The sequence below is a fragment of the Prionailurus viverrinus genome, chromosome C1 (genome assembly GCF_022837055.1).
Source record: "Prionailurus viverrinus isolate Anna chromosome C1, UM_Priviv_1.0, whole genome shotgun sequence".
In the NCBI taxonomy this organism is placed as follows: domain Eukaryota; kingdom Metazoa; phylum Chordata; class Mammalia; order Carnivora; family Felidae; genus Prionailurus; species Prionailurus viverrinus.
This window is the reverse complement of record NC_062568.1, coordinates 90,729,617-90,746,397: the sequence shown is the minus strand read 5'-3', so window position 1 is coordinate 90,746,397 and position 16,781 is coordinate 90,729,617. Positions and strand designations below refer to the sequence as shown.

General features: G+C 37.9%; 1 protein-coding gene and 1 long non-coding RNA gene across 5 annotated transcripts in view; one reads left to right on the top strand and one right to left on the bottom strand.

Moving 5' to 3' along the window:
- The window catches only part of LOC125173750 (uncharacterized), a 63,633-nt gene that overhangs the window by 30,388 nt on the left and 16,464 nt on the right, over positions 1–16,781 (bottom strand). For 2 of the 3 annotated variants that reach the window (XR_007155140.1, XR_007155142.1), the window contains exon 3: positions 166–314. The exons of the other annotated variant lie outside the window; for it this stretch is intronic. This is a non-coding gene — a long non-coding RNA (uncharacterized LOC125173750). The remainder of the gene's footprint in view (positions 1–165; positions 315–16,781) is intronic. 3 annotated transcript variants of the gene reach the window in all.
- ACMSD (aminocarboxymuconate semialdehyde decarboxylase) overlaps positions 1–16,781 on the top strand; it is a 54,122-nt gene that overhangs the window by 30,202 nt on the left and 7,139 nt on the right. For both annotated transcript variants that reach the window (XM_047873278.1, XM_047873279.1), the window contains one exon: positions 68–240. In XM_047873278.1, the coding sequence (XP_047729234.1) occupies positions 68–240 (173 nt within the window). The remainder of the gene's footprint in view (positions 1–67; positions 241–16,781) is intronic.

Below are 16,781 nucleotides of genomic sequence, written 5' to 3'. Positions count from 1 at the left end.
ACAATATGAGGGTTGAAAAATATCTTTTCCAATGACACTAACCTCTCACTAATGGGTTTACTTGCAGGTGGTGCCTTCCCTTTCACAGTAGGAAGAATTTCCCATGGATTCAACATGCGCCCAGATCTGTGTGCCCAGGACAATCCGACCAACCCAAAGAAATACCTTGGTTCCTTTTACACAGACTCCTTGGTTCATGATCCTCTGGCACTTAAACTGTTAACAGATGTCATAGGAAAGGTAAGTCAGGTCTGCCATGTGGATGGCTTATGGGAGCAGAGTGTAGGATCAGCAACCAGTTACTTGGCCTCTCTCTAAAAAAGGGATGGAAGAAAAGGCATTAGGAGAAAGGGGAGGGACAGTGAGATTTAGAATTAAATTTACTTGCACAGAAGATCTTCTCCAGAGTCTCCTTCAACATAGAGTGTGGATCACCAGGGAACCATTATATATGCCAGAGAAATCCCACATAATCCACACAGCTGGGTAGTTCTCTTAGAACAACTCCTGCACCTTAGGGACATCTTTGTACCCATCCAAAATGACATGTCACAATATGGTAGGCAGGAAATAGCTACCAGTTTTGAAGTCAAATTGACCTGGGTTAAAATCCAGGCTCTGCCTCTTACTGATTTGGTAAATTGTAGTGTCTTCTTCCACTAAATGAAAATTGGAACATTAAAGAAGGAGGAAACGACACTTCACAGGGAGGCAGGGGAAGGTGATAAAGGGTCTCTGTACTATCTTAAATTTCTTTCTGGAATAATATGGCCTTCATTTTGAAAACAATTCTCTCATTTGGCCCCAAAGACCAACATAGTATTACTTTAAACTTCACAAGAAAAAGTCTTTCCTTTGTTGTCATCTGCAGATCTCTCTGTTGGTGACATTTCCACTTTTAAGTATTTTTTGAAAATGCTAATTCAGCAAATTACATCATTTTTAAGACAAAGTCCAGTTTGAACTAGTGAAGTCTGAAATATTTACTATTTCAATTCAATATTTTTTCTAAATATCTATAGACAGTTTCCAAATTCTCCTAAGGAAAAAATTTTTGAGGATTTCTTTAAAAATATGGACATAATGGGGCGCCTGGGTGGCGCAGTCGGTTAAGCGTCTGACTTCAGCCAGGTCACGATCTTGCAGTCCGTGAGTTCGAGCCCCGCGTCGGGCTCTGGGCTGATGGCTCAGAGCCTGGAGCCTGTTTCTGATTCTGTGTCTCCCTCTGTCTCTCTGCCCCTCACCTGTTCATGCTCTGTCTCTCTCTGTCCCAAAAATAAATAAACGTTGAAAAAAAATATATGGACATATTTTGGGGCACCTGGGTGGCTCAGTCAGTTAAGCATCCGACTTCAGCCCAGATCATGATTTCATAGTTCATGGGTTCGAGCTCCACATCAGGCTCAGTGCTGACAGCTTGGAGCCTGGAGCTTGCTTCAGATTCTGTGTCTCCCTCTTTCTCTGCCCTTCCCCTGCTCACGCTCTGTGTCTGTCTCTCTCTCTCTCAAAATAAACATTAAAAATTTTTTTAAAATATGGGCATATTTAAAGATTTTCAATATGGTACTTGGACTGAAAGTAGACTCTAAGGTTTTTAAAATCTTTCCTAGCAGAAAAAGAGGTCCATCATTTCAAAGTTGCAAGAAGTTCTCTATCTCCAGAATGGGGACCTATCTTACTTTAAAGCTGTTTCTCTGGCTTAAGAAACTCACTAGAATATAAATGTTAAACATTCTGGTTTGGTAATAAATTACATAGTTGAGCTGTGCTTCTGAACCTTCTAGCTTTTATGTTGTTCCTGACAAAATGGGTACTGAATGGGTTGTGAATGCTGATGATTATTGGTTTGGAGAGAGGAAATTACAAAAAGGAAAAACTGAAAGAGACTGTGAGTTCCACAGTACAGCAGTGGAGGAGGGGGTGTAGGGAAGTGCATGGACTTGGGGAAAGAGTCATTGATGACCTCCCATCAAACCTAGTACCCCTGGCATTCTTGGAAATAGTAACATCAGGAGAAAATGCCCCTGGCAAATATAACATCCGTTTTATGAGGGATACTATCAGCACCTTCAAACAATATTCAGGGCAAAACATATTGCCGGGGAGTCACAGCAAAAGAGGAAGAACATGGCAAATGCAATGTGGTGACCAGCAGATGGACTAGCTAGTGAGCACACATGAGCATAGTCCTATTAGGGATCCCCAGAAAAACTCAGCGGGAACTTTGCAGTTAGTGGTGTGCAGATCTTGCATTCAAACTGTGAAGGCTTGAGCCATTATAACTTGGGCATCAAAAGCAAACGTGACCTCATTTTATGTGACCTCACTGGCTGGTGAATCCAGGACATAGAAGCAGTATAGATTAATAATTTGAATCCAAAATATTAATGCTTCCTCATTCTAGTTATATTCACATAAGCAAACTCTCTCAAAAAACAAGCCCCAAACTAAAATGCTAAGGAAAGTCCTAGCATGACATTTAGACAAGAGAGCAACCTGTCCACATTAGAGCACAAGGACAGAATCCTGTGAAGGGAGGTCTCCACGACAGAAAAAATGGAACTGATAGATTATTTCATGGGCTTTTGAGTTTGAAACAATGATTACCAGGCATTCAACAGATCTGTTGATGTATTAAGAACAAACAAGCCAGGGGCACCTGGGTGGCTTGGTCGGTTAGTCGTCCGACTTCGGCTCAGGTCATGATCTCACGGTCTGTGAGTTCAAGCCCCGCGTCGGGCTCTGTGCTGACAGCTCAGAGCCTGGAGCCTGTTTCGGATTCTGTGTCTCCCCCTCTCTCTGCTCCTCCCCTTGTTCATGCTCTGTCTCTCTCTGTCTCAAAAATAAATAAATGTTAAAAAAAAAAGAACAAACAAGCTGTATGTACATAGAAAATTAAGCAAATGAAAGAAAAGGAAATAATTTACTCCAAGAAAACAAACACCTATATGAGGGCCGATAATCATTGTAAGTTACTTGACTCAGCAGTGAACAATATTTATGGTTGTAATAGTATAAATACGATGTACTAGTTTAAGTGAAAATTCTAATTCTACTGGGAAAATGGAGGGGAGAAGTTGGGATAACAAAGCAATTCTCAAAGTTCATAATGAGAAGTCAGTAAATACTCTCTAAAGCTAATAAATAGAGAATAGAATAAGCTAATTAGAGAACAATGAAGGTGATTATCAGAAGATGCAAGTTACATAGTAAATGTGGCTGCTTTGGAGGTAAGAGTTAGGAAAGTAGGCACAAGACTGCTTTTAATGAGAAAGATACTTCAATGATATTTGATTATTTATGTATAGGAATTACTTTGATAAAACAAAATTTTACATAATACCCTAAGAGCAAATAAATAGAAATAGAGAAGAATAAATAGAATAATAAATATATATATATATATATATATATATATATATATATATACACACACATATATATACCAACACTACTTATTGAGTCCCTACTATTCCTAAAACACTGTGCTAAATGGAGGACTTAAATTACATAATCTCTGACAGGTGTGAGGTGATGTCTCATTATGGTTTTGATTTGTATTTCCCTGATGATGAGTGATGTTGAGCATATTTTCATGTGTCTGTTTAGCCATCTTAATGTCTTCTTTGGAAAAATGTCTATTCATATCTTCTGCCTATTTTTTAATTGGGTTATTCATAACCCAATTGAGTGGTGTTGAGTTTTATAAGTTCATTAAATATTTTAGATAACAGAGATACAGATAATTATGTATAATTCAGATATATCATTTGCAAATATCTTCTCCCATTCCATAGGTTGCCTTTGAGTTTTGTCAATTGTTTACTAAACTGTGCAGCTTTTCATTTTGATGTAGTACCAATAGTTTATATTTGCTTCTGTTTCCCTTGCCTCAAGAGATATATCTAGAAACATGTTGTTATAGTCAATGTCAAAGAAGTTACTGCTTGTGCTCTCTTCTAGGATTTTTGTGGTTTCAGGTCTCACATTTACGTCTTTCATCCATTTTTAACTTATTTTTGTGTTTGATTTTAAGAAAGTGGTCCAGTTTCATTCTTTTGCATGTTGCTGTCCAGTTTTCCCAACACCATTTGTTGAAGAGACTATCTTTTTCCCACTCGATATTCTTTCCTGCTTTTTAAATTTTTTTTTCAACGTTTTTATTTATTTTTTTTTGGGACAGAGAGAGACAGAGCATGAACGGGGGAGGGGCAGAGAGAGAAGGCGACAGAGAATCGGAAAGAGGCTCCAGGCTCTGAGCCATCAGCCCAGAGCCCGACGTGGGGCTCGAACTCATGGACCGCAAGATCGTGACCTGGCTGAAGTCAGACGCTTAACCGACTGTGCCACCCACGCGCCCCTCTTTCCTGCTTTTTAATAGACCATATGGTTGTGGGTTCATTTCTCGTTTTTCTATCCTGTTCAATTGATCTATGTGTCTATTTTTGTGGTACTGGCATAAAATTGTTGTGATCACTCTAGCTTTGTAATATAACTTGAAGTCTGGTATTATGATGCCTCCAGCTTTTCCTTTTTCAAGGTTGATTTGGCTATTTAAGGTCTTTTGTGGTTCCATACAAATTTTAGGATAGTTCATACTAGTTCTGTGAAAAATGTTGTTGGTATTTTGATAGAAATTGCATTAAATGTGTAGATTGCTTTGGGTAGTATAGACATTTTAACAATATTTGTTCTTCCAATCCATGAGCATGGAATGTCTTCCCATTTCTTTGTGTCATCTTCAATTTCTTTCATCATTTTCTTTATAGTTTTCAGAATACAGGTCTTTCACCTCTTTGGTTAGGTTTATTCCTAGGTATCTTATTGTTTTTGGTGTAATTGTAAAGGAGATTGATTCTTTAATTTCTCTTCCTGCTGCTTCATTATAGGTGTATAGAAATGCAACAGATTTCTGTACATTGATTTTGTATCCTGTGACTTTACTGAATTAATGTGGTTTTTTGGCAGAGTCTTTTGGATTCTCTATATAGAGTATCATGTCATCTGCAAATAGAGAAAGTTTTATTTCTTTCTTGCCAATTTGGATTCCTTTTATTTCTTTGTGTTGTTTAATTGCTGAGGCTAGGGCTTCCAGTACTATGTTGAATGAAAGTGGTGAGAGTGAACATTCCTGTCCTGTTCCTGACAAAAGAGGAAAAGCTCTGTTTTTCATCCTGAGGATGATGCTTGTGTGGGTTTTTCATATATGGCTTTTACTATGTTGAGGTGTGTTCCCTCTAAATCTACTTTGTTGAGTGAGGGTTTTTATCATAAATGGATGTTGTACTTTGTCGAATGCTTTTTCTGCATCTATTGAAATGATCATATAGTTCTTTTCCTTCCTCTTATTCATGTGATGAATCACATTGATTGATTTGTGAATATTGAACCACCCTTGCAACCAGGAATAAATCCCACTTGATTGGGGTGCATAAATTTTTTAATGTATTATTTGATTCGGTTTGCTATATATTTTATTGAGAATTTTTGCATCCATGTTCATCAGGAATATTGACTTATAGTTCTCTTTTTTAGCAGAGTCCTTATCTGGTTTTGGTATCAGGGTAATGCTGGTCTTATAAGATGAATTTGGAAGTTTTTCTTCCTTTTCTATTTTTTTGGAATAGTTTGAGAAGAATAGGCATTAATTCTTTAAATGTTTGGTAGAATTCACCTTTGAAGCCATCTAGCCATGGGCTTTTGTTCTTTGAGAGTCTTTTGATTACTGATTCCATTTCTTTGCTGGTTATCAGTCTGTTCAGGTTTTCTATTTCTTCCTATTTAACTTTTGGTAAGTTATATGTTTTTAAGAATTTATCCATTTCTTCTAGGTTGTCCAGTTTGTTAGCATATAGTTTTTCATAATATTATGAATTATAATTGTTTGTATTTCTGTGGTGTTGGTTGTTATTTCTCCTCTTATTTGTGATTTTATTTATTTGGTCCTTTCTCTTTTTCTCTCACTCACTCTTTTTTTTTTTTTTTTTTTTTTTTTGATAAGTCTGGTTAGAAGTTTATTGATTTTATTGATTTTTTTTTTTCAAAGAACCAGCTCCTGGTTTCATTGACCTGTTCTATAGCTTTTTTAGGTTTCTATTTCATTTATTTCTGCTCTAATCTTTATTATTTCTTTCCTTCTGCTGGCTTTAGGATTCATTTTTTGTTCTTTTTCTAGCCCCTCTAGGTGTAAGATTAGGTTGTTTGAGATTTTTCTTGCTTCTTGAGGTAGGCCTGTGTTACTCTATACTTCCACCTTAGGACAGCTTTTGCTGCATCCCAAAGCTTTTGATGTTTTCATTTTCTTTGGTTTCATGTATTTCTTAATTTCTTCTTTGATTTCCTAGCTGATCCATCCATTGTTTATTACCATGATGTTTTACCTCCATGTATTTATGTTTTTTCCAGATTTCTTCTTGGGGTTGACTTCTAGTTTCATAGCATTGTACTTAGAAAAGATGCATGGTATGACTTCAGTCTTTTTGTATTTGTTGAGTCCTGTTTTGTGACCTAATATGTGATCTATTCTAGAGAATGTTCCACTTGCACTTGAAAAGAATGTGTATTCTGGGTCACCTGGGTGGCTCAGTCAGTTAAGTGTCTGACTCTTTATTTTGGTGGAGGTCATGATCTCATTGTTTATAAGTTCGAGCCCTGCATCAGGCTCTACACTGACAGTGTGGAGCTGCTTGGGATTTTCTCTCTCTTCCTCTCTCTCAAAATAAATAAACTTAAAAAAAAAAAAGAACCATTTTTTAAAAGAATGTGTATTCTGCTGTTCAAAGATGGAATATTTTGAATATATCTGATAAGTTCATCTCGTCCAATGTGTCATCCAAAGCCATTGTTTATGTGTTGACTTTCTGTTTAGATGAACTGTCCATTGGCTTAAGTGGTGTGTTAAAATCCACTACTATTTATTATCAATTAGCTCCTTTATGTTTGTTATTGTTTTATATAATTGGTGGCCCCATTATCATGTCCCATATTTGGGTGCATAAGTATTTACAATTGTTCTATCTTCTTGTTGGATTGTCTCTTTCATTATTTTATAATGCCCTTCTTTGTCTCTTGTTACAGTCTTTGTTTTGAAGTCTAGTTTCTCCAATATAAATATGGGTACTATGGCTTTCCTTTGACATCCATTTGCATGGTAAATGTTTCTCCATCCTCTCACTTTCAATCTGCAGTTGTCATTAGGTCCAAAATGAGTCTCAAGGCAGCATATAGATGGGTCTTGTTTTTTTATCCATTCTGACACCCTATGCATTTAGTCCATTTACATTCAAAGTAATTATTGATAGATATTATTTACTGCCATTTTATTGTTTATTTTGTGGCTGTTTCTGGAGATTTTCTCTGATCCTTTCATGTCTTCCTCTCTTTCATGATTTGCTGATTTTCTTTACTAATATATCTGAATTTCTTTCTCCTTATTCTTTGCATGATTATTAGTGGTTTTAATATATGGTTACCATTAGGGTGTATATAACCTCTTCTGAAATAGCAGTCTATATTAAGTTGATGGTTGCTTAAGTTTGAACCTCCTCCTATTTCAGATATGTGTTATTAAATATTATATCCTTTTTGTGCATTTGAGTTCCTTGACTGATTTTTACAGAAATACTCATTTTTCCTGCCTTGTGTTTCCTGCCTTTATCACTTTTGGTTTCTCCTTCCCACTCAAAGAATCCCCTTTAATATTTCTTGCAAGGCTGGTTTAGGGTCATGAAGTCCTTTAGTTTTTATTCATCTAGGAAACTATCTCTTCTTCTATTCTGAATTATAACCTTGTTGGATAGAGTATTCCTGGTGGCAGATTTTTCTCATTCAGCACTTTGAATATATCATGCCACTCCCTTCTGGCTTGCCAAGGTTCTGTTGAGAAATCTCCAGCTAGCCTTATGGGTCTTCCCTTGTAAGTTAATGACTTCTTTTGTCTTTAAGATTTTTTTTTCTTTATCACTATATTGTGCAAATTTAATTATATGTCTCGGTGTTGGCCTGGTTTTGTTGTTGTTTTTTTTTAATGTTTATTTTTTGAGAGAGAGAGAGAGAGAGAGAGAGAGAGTGAGCACATGAGCAGGGGAGGGACAGAGAGAGAGAGGAGACAGAGGATCTGAAGCAGGCTCTGCACTGACAGCAGAAAGCCTAATGCAGGGCTTGAACTCATGAATCGGGAGATCATGACCTGAGCCAAAGTCAGATGCTGACTGAGCCACCCAGGTGCCCCTGGTTTTGTTGATTTTATTGGGAGTTCTCTCTGCTTTCTGGATCTGAAGGTCTGCTTCCTTCCTCAGATTAGGGAAATTTTCAGCTATTATTTCTTCAGATAAATTATCTGCCCCCTTTTCTCTCTTCTTCTGGGACTCCTACAATATGAATGTTATTACATTTGAAGGAGTCACTGAGTTCCCTAAGTCTATTTTCATTTTTGCATAGTTCTTTCTTTTGTTCAGCTCCATTGCTTCCCAACACTTTGTCTTCTAGGTCATTAATTTGTTCCTCTGCTTCTTCCAGTCTGCTGTTCACTGTGTTAAGTGTGTTTCTAATCTCATTTACTGCTCTCTTGATCTCTGATTCTTTTTTAACTCTTATCTCTGTGGCAAGGGTCTCACTTATGTCTTCTTTTCTCAAACCCAGTAAGTATCCTTATGATCATTGCTTCAAATTGTCCTTCAGGCATGTTACTTATATATGTTTCACTTAGATCTCTAGCTGTGGCCTTATCTTGTTCTTTCATTTGTGATACATTCCTCCATCTTCACATTTTGTCTAAGTCTCTGCCTCCTCTCTGTTAGAAAAGCCAGTTATGTCTACTGCTCCTAAAAGTAATAGCTTATGAAAAAGAGGTCATGTAGTGCCCAGAGCCTGGCACTTCAGGGAGTGTCTCTGGTGTGTGCTACATGCACTTTGCTATTGTGTTATGGCTGCTCTATCCTTCATGCCAGCCATCTGCAGAGGTTCTACTTGCCAGCTGTGGGCAGTGTTTGGTCCCTGACCAGAATGTGGCAAGTTTTAGCTACGTGTTCTCTGGCCTGCTTGTGAAATGAAATCTGTTAACCACCTCCACTAGAACTGAAGCCATGCAAAACTCTCTGGTTGGGAGATGTGGTATAGGCTGGAGTTTGTGCTGGTCTTATGAAGGAGGGGCCACTATGCTGTGACTGAGGCAAGCATTGACTAAGAAGGGTGGTTCTTCCAGAGTGTGTGGGAGTGGGGCTTGGTGTAAGCAAGTTAGGCAGCCAGTGTCTGCACTGTGCTGCTTCCCACAGATGGCTCTGTGCTTATGCTGAGGGGCAAGGGAGGAAAATGGCATGGGCTTGCTCCTTTGTTCCCGGAAAGGTGTCTCCATGAACACTGCCTCTCACGGATGTGCTCCAAGAAGAGCAAATAACCTCCCCTCTGTGTGTCCCTGGAGCTCTTCAGATCACTGCTTCCATGCTGTCTGCCCCTGGGTTGTTTGCCTGACTTCTCTCCAGGAGCAGTACAGTGCTCTCCCAGCTCTATCCCAGCCAAGGCTTTTGACCTTTTAAACTCCAGGCTTTAAGCCTTGATTGTTGTTGAACTCATAAAATTCAGTCCCTCTCATTTTCCAAGCCAATGGTTTTGGGGTAACATTCTCTTTGTGTGTTCCCCTGTGTGCTCCTCTCTCTCCCGTCTCCATGACAGCAGCTCCCTCCCCTCCACAGCAGCCATGAACTGCTTCTCCCCTAACCCACATCTCCTCACTTCTTATCTTCTTCAGGGTGGCTCTTCTTTCCCTTTAATTGTGGGGTTTGTTCTGTCAGTTTTCAGGTCAGTTTCTGGGGTATTTAGTATGATTTAACAGTTATCTAGCTGTGTTCATGGGATAAGGCAAGCCTAGTATCCTCCTATTCCACCACCCTCTTCCTCTCCTCTGATGCTCAGGTGACATTTCATATTAAGTCATTTATCCCTCTCACCCTCAGGTTCCTCAAATGTAAAATGGAAATGATAAAACCATGCAGAGTTGATGCGAGGAGCCAATACTATGCCAAAAGACTATACAAATGTCAGCAGTTTGTATCACCTACTCTAGTGCTTTACCAATAGGAGGTGTTAAGTTAATGTCTGTTTAACTGAGTTTGTATAATGGTTTTGCAGATATAAGGCTAATCTTACTTTGCATTGATTAAATTAACCAGGCTCCTCCTCTAGGAAATTATGTCTCAGGGAAACTGAATCCTTGGTAAGGTAGAATTTTTGTAATAAGCTACATTATAATAGAGTTATGTTGTATTTACTGCATATGCTACTAATGGAATAGGCTAATGAGATGATAGCTAATTGTTTCTTATCTAGAAGACAAATGAACTCTCTTCTACTGTTTGAATTTATTTAGCAAGCCACATCTTTCAGTGTTTGCAGCATTCCCTGAAAATGTGAGAAGTTAGTACATCCCAGCAGGTGAGCAGTTTATTTCTTTTCCTGGCAGGAATATTAATCATTACTACTATCCTCTCAGTAAGTTTTTGACCTCATAGGGAATGTGTGTTACCAGCTTTCAGGAGGGAAACGTATGTTGGGGTAGTGTTGGTGCTGAGAAATCAATCAGGATTATCCATTGCCTAATAAAGAAAGCCATTGTCTATGTAGACAGTATAATTTCAGGATCCCAGAAGAAGCAGCCGTGGTAACTAAAAGGCCCACCATTAGAATTATTCCTTTGGGTTTACAGACTCCTTAGAAAAGTCCTCTAAAATGTAGATGTTGTCAAATGTTACATTAGCACAGATATCCTTAAAAATTGGTTCATGAGCATGGTGGATCCCAGGGGAATAGAATCCTAGACCAAGAAGACAGAAGAAGGTTCTAGCTTTGGGGAAGTCAGAATCTGGTATGTTACTTAGGAACCTGAGATTTCATGGAGCTTGGGTTTCCCCAAGAGCTTGGAAATGGGGCAACAGTCATCCAAGTCCATACTTTATGCCTCCTTAACCAGGATTCTCCAGGTAATCCCTCTAAAATACAATCAATTTGTAGTTATGAGATAACAGGTGGTAAAAATAGCAATATAAAAAGTATTTTTAACTCAAGAAGTATTTATTAAGCATCTATCAAGTGGAGGTTGCTATTAAGCAATAGAATATGTGATCTTCATCATTCAGGACTACACTGAGGAATTTCTTCTTCCCACCTCTTCCCTGCTACTCTCTCTTCTTCCTCTGAACAAGAAATTCCATTAATTAGAACTTCATTTCCAGTTCTTCTATGCCCACTTCATTCTCCCTTATGAAATTCCTACCAAGTTAGAAATGGTTGAAAATTTACCAGACAGTATCAATAAAAGTTGTACAGATAAAGGGCATGAAAAATTAACAAACCAGATTATCATAAGTGGGTAATTAACCTCCTATAGAGAGGAACTGTGGTCAATAGCTACTAAATAATAATTGAATACTGCCAAACCATGAGTTTGGAGTTTGGCAAAAGGCATACATAATCAAGTTAGCTAGGAGAGCAGGGAAGTATCCTAACCAAGAAGGATTAAAATGCAGAGAAGTGGTTTTTATTTCTGCTTTAAAATTCTTTGCTCTCTCCATATTAAAATGGGACAACCCCCCCTCCCCCCACCACCAAATGTATTTGTATCCAGGAAGGCCATAATACTGAAAATGGAAGAATTCTTGACTAGAAAGCAAAATAAATTTCTAAATTTCAATTTCATGTAATGTAGTTAACAAATGTAATATAGCATGGGACTTTTTAAAATTATGTTGTGTTTTAGAATTGTAAACAGCTTTAGCAAGAGGAGCAGAAATAAGGACAAATGAAGCTCCAGTGAATATAAAACAGGCAGTGCAGAAGGAGATCAGCTGTTGGCACAGATGTGAGTAGACATAACTTCGGGTCTTTAGGGCTTCCATCAGCGGGGTGTATTTGCTTGGTTTTTCACAGTAATGAATACAAGAATCTAGAAATAGAGTTGTTAGTCCATCATGGCCTTCCTCTAACTTTCTTATACACTTTCCCATATTATTTCATGTAAATGTATTCATAAAACCTAGGAAAATATTTTTTTTTTTTTCTGGTAAAGTGTCGTTTATTCTTACAAGAGGTCAAATTTAGCATATTCAAAATATATTTAAGGGGCACCTGGGTGGCTCAGTCAGTTAAACATCTGATTCTTGATTTCAGCACAGGTCATTATCTCATGGGTTGTGAGTCTGAGGCCCACATCAGGCTGTGCACTGGCAGTGAGGAGATTGCTTGGGATTCTCTCTCTCTGCCCCTACCACACTCATGCTTGCGCGCGCTCTCTCTCTCTCTCTCAAAATAAGTAAACATACAAACTTAAAATATATTTAATATTTCAGGCCTAGTAACAATCAAACTTCCCTCTTTCATACATTCAAGTATTCACTCCTTCAACACGCAAAGCCACTCTCAGATTGATTATATGCATGTCAGAGTTTTATTTCAAACAGTTTCAAAAACAGGCTTTCTGAAAAGTCCAATTCAAAGAATCCTGGCAGAGATATTTTATAGGGGAAAAGATGGTTAGTTATTTTTAGACTGGATTTTAAGAAAGAAGATAACTATCTAGTTAAGGACAATTAGCCTGTTTACATTATTGGTTACAATTCTTACTCTAGTTTGAAGACTAATAGTCAATGTAGGGTATGTCCTAGGAGCTCTTAAACTCATTAAAGTCTACCAAAAAAAATTACCCAAGTATTTTATCAAGAATGCTAATCTATGTTTGGTGACAAATGTTAACTAAACTTATTGCGGTGATCGTTTTCATAATATATGCAAGTATCGAACCATTATGCAAGACAGCTGAAACTAACATAATGTTATACATCAATTATGCCTCAATTTTTAAAAAAAGAATGCTCATTATTCACCAGGCAGAATAGATAGCCATATCAGGCCACAAAGCTCTGCCCCAGTTTAGATTTGGGACAACTTTTTTTCTCACATTTACTGGGGGCATTTTGTTCCTTGCTAAGTAATTTGGGTTGCACCTTCTGGACAAGAGGAAATTATTGAAAGAGCTTGAGCAGGGATATGGCATGATCAGATTTATATTCAAATCAGCACTCTCTCCAGTGTTAGATATTGATTAAAATGGATGAGACCGGAATCAGTTATAAAATTATAGTAGTGGTCCAATTTAATTCAATAAACATCTACTCTGTACCAGGCCTTTGGCTCAGAGCTAGAGATAATTTCTATCCCACTTCTTAGCTGAGTGGAAGAAATGGAGACACAAGCCTGGCTCTACCACATACTAGCTGTGCAACTCTAAGCAAGTTAGTTTTCATCTCTGTTTCCTCGTCTGTTGAATGGGGACTGTCGCGACCGGCGCAACAAACACCGAGATCAGGGTCCTGAGGGTAGGGGAATGTAAGAAAAAAAGAGAGAAGAGAAGATAGTTTGGGAACAGGAGGGTCCCCTGGGCTGATGGCCCAAGTAACGGCTTTATTGTTGCTGTACACAATCTTTTATAATGTAAGACTCTTATGGATCAGGTCATTCTAAGAATAAACAGGTTTCACATGATCACTGCCAGCCAAAACATTTAGTTCTGTGTACCTTGTGAACTTTCTGAACGGGTCACAAGACCTTGCTGATAGATTGCTAGCAAAACACAGTCCCCATGTTTGTTTCTATTTGGCCGGGGGTAGAAAAAAGGGGGGTAACATTACTGCCAACACCTGCAGACCACAGGCTTCAGGAATTAACTTTCTCAGCCTTGACAAGGCTTTCGTATGCCCTTGAAAGTGGGGGAATGGGAGGGGGAACCACCGGGTTGGCTGAGTCAACAGGGAGCCGTTGCTCGACCCGGTCTCAGCCTGGCACCGGGGCCCGGCCTCCCACAGGGGACAATGATGGGATCCTTCTCCTAGAAAGGCTGTAACGAGGGTGTTTGCGTAGCTCAGTCGGTTGAGCATCTGACACTTGATTTTGGCTCAGGTCATGATCTCATAGTTCATGAGTTCGAGCCCCACATCAAGCTCTGCACTGACAGTGAAGCCTGCATGGGTTTTCTCTCTTCCACTCTCTCTGACACTCCCCTGTTCTCTCTCTCAAAAATGAATAAACTGAAAAAAAAAAAAAAGACTTAAAAATAACCTTAAAATTGGACATGAAAGAGAGGCCATTACTACAGATCTTACAGAAATAAAAAGAATTATAGGAAAAAACTATGAGCAAATATATGCTAACAAATCAGATAACCTAAATGAAATGGAGAAATTCCTAGAAAGATGACAGAAACTGACTCAAGAAGAAAAAGGACATCTGAATAGACCCATAACAAGTAAAGAGGTTAAACTCGTAATTTTAAAATGTCTCACAAAGAAAAGCCCAGGACCAGATGGCTTCACTGGTGAATTTTACCGAAAAATTTAAAAAGAATTACAACCACTTCAATCCATCACAAATCGTTTGAAAAAATACAAATGAAGGAAACACTTCCTAACTTATTCTATGAAGCCGGCATCACACTGATACCAAAACCAGACCAAGTAATCACAAGAAAACTACAGGCTAATATCCTTTATGAATACAGATGCAAATTTCCCCAATGATATTTATTAAACTCAATCTAGCAACAGATAAAAAGAATTATACACTATGACCTACTGGGATTTATCCCAGGAACACAAGGTTTTTCAACAGACACACACACACACACACACACACACACACCCCAATCAATAGCATATTAATAAAGAACAAAAACTACAAAATCATCTCAATAGACGCAGGAAAAGTACTAAGCAAGATCCAACAGCCTTTAATGATAAAAACACTCAACAACTAGAAGAAGAGAGCTTCCTCAACCTGATAAAGAGCATCTATTAAAAATCCGCAACTAACTAACATTAACACACTTAATGGTGAACTGAAAGGTTCTGCTCTCACCACTTCTATTTAATGATGCACTGGAGATTCTGGCCAGGGAAATTAGGGAAGGAAAATAAATAAAAGGCATCCAGATTGGGAGGGAAGAAGCACAAATATTTCAGATGACATGACCTTATACATAGAAAATCCTATGCTCTCTCTCTGCCCTTCCCCTGCTCACACACTGTCTCTCTCTCTCCCAAAATAAATAAATATTACAAAATTAAAAAAAGAAATGGGGGGCACCTGGGTGGCTCAGTCAGTTGAGCGTTTGACTTTTGTTCAGGCCATGATCTCATGGCTGGTGAGTTTGAGTCCCGGGTCAGGCTCTGTGCTGACAGCGTGGAGCCTGGAGCCTGCATCTGGTTCTTTGTCTCCCTCTCTCTCTCTCTCTCTCTCTCTCTGCCCCTTCCCCACTCACACTCTGTCTCTCTCTCTCCAAAATAAATAAACATTAAAAAATTAAAAAAAAAAAAGAAAATTCTAAAGAATCTACAAATAAACCATTAGGGCTAATAAACAGATTCGGCAAGACTGTAGGTAACAAAATAAATATATAAAACTTAATCATATTTCTATATACTAGCAATGAAAAATCCATAAAAATAATCCATATTATAAATTTCATCTATAATAGCATTCAAAAGAATGAAATACGTAGGAATAAATCCAACTAAAGAAGTGCAAGACTTGGGCACTAAACTATAAAACATTGCTAAAGAAAATTAAAGACCTACATAAATGAAAAGACATTCCAGGGTGCCTGGGTGGCTCAGTCAGTTAAGCGACTGACTTTGGCTCATGTCATGATCTCGCAGTTCATGAGTTTGAACCCTACATCTGGTTCTGTGCTGACAGCTCAGAGCCTGGAGCCTGCTTCAGATTCTGTGTCTCCCTCTCTCTTTGCCTCTCCTCTGCTCACTCACTTTCTCTCTCTCTTCTCTCTCTCTCTAAAAAATAAACATTAAAAAATATGAAAAGCCATCCCATGTTCATTAAAGAGTGAACTTGTTGTGATGAGCAGTGGGTGATGCATGGAAATGTTAAATCACTATACTGGACACCTGAAACTAATATTACACTGTGTGTTAACTAACTGGAATTTAAATAAAAACTTAAAAGAAAGACATCTCATGTTCACTGATTGGAAAACTCCATATCAGTGGAGTGGCATGAAATGGCAATAGTCCCCACATTGACCTACAGATTCAATGCAATCCCTATCAAAAATCCAGGTGCCTTTTTTTTCTGTTGCAGAATTGACAAGCTGATCCTAAAATTCATATATAAAAGCAACAGACCCAAAATAGCCAAAACCAATGTAAAAAGAAGAACAAAGTTGAAGGACTCACACTTCTAATTTCACAACTTTTTACACAGCTACAGTAGTCAAAACTGTGTAGTACTAGCATAGGGCAGACATAAAGATCAACTGATTTTGAACAGAGGTGCCAATGGAATTAAATGAGGAAAGAATAGTCTTTTCAACTTATAGCAGGAAAATAACTGGGTATCCACATGCAAAAAAACAAAAATAAAAATTAAGTTGTACCGCTTATTTATACCCCACATAAAAATGAACCCCAATAGATCAGAGACCTAAATGGACAAATGAAAACTACAAACACTTAGAAGAAAATATAGTTGTAAATCTTTGTGACCTTGGATTAGGCAATAGTTTCTTAAATACGACACCAAAAGCATAAGGAACCAAAGTTTTTAGATAAATTAGACTTCATCAAAATTAAAAACTTTTGTACTTCATATATACTTCTAGTAAAATGAAAAGATAACCCACAGAATTAACAAAATATCTGTAGATATATATCTGATAAACCTCTAACATTCAGAAAATATTTTAAAACTCTTACAACTCAACTATAAAAAAATAAATGGGCTTG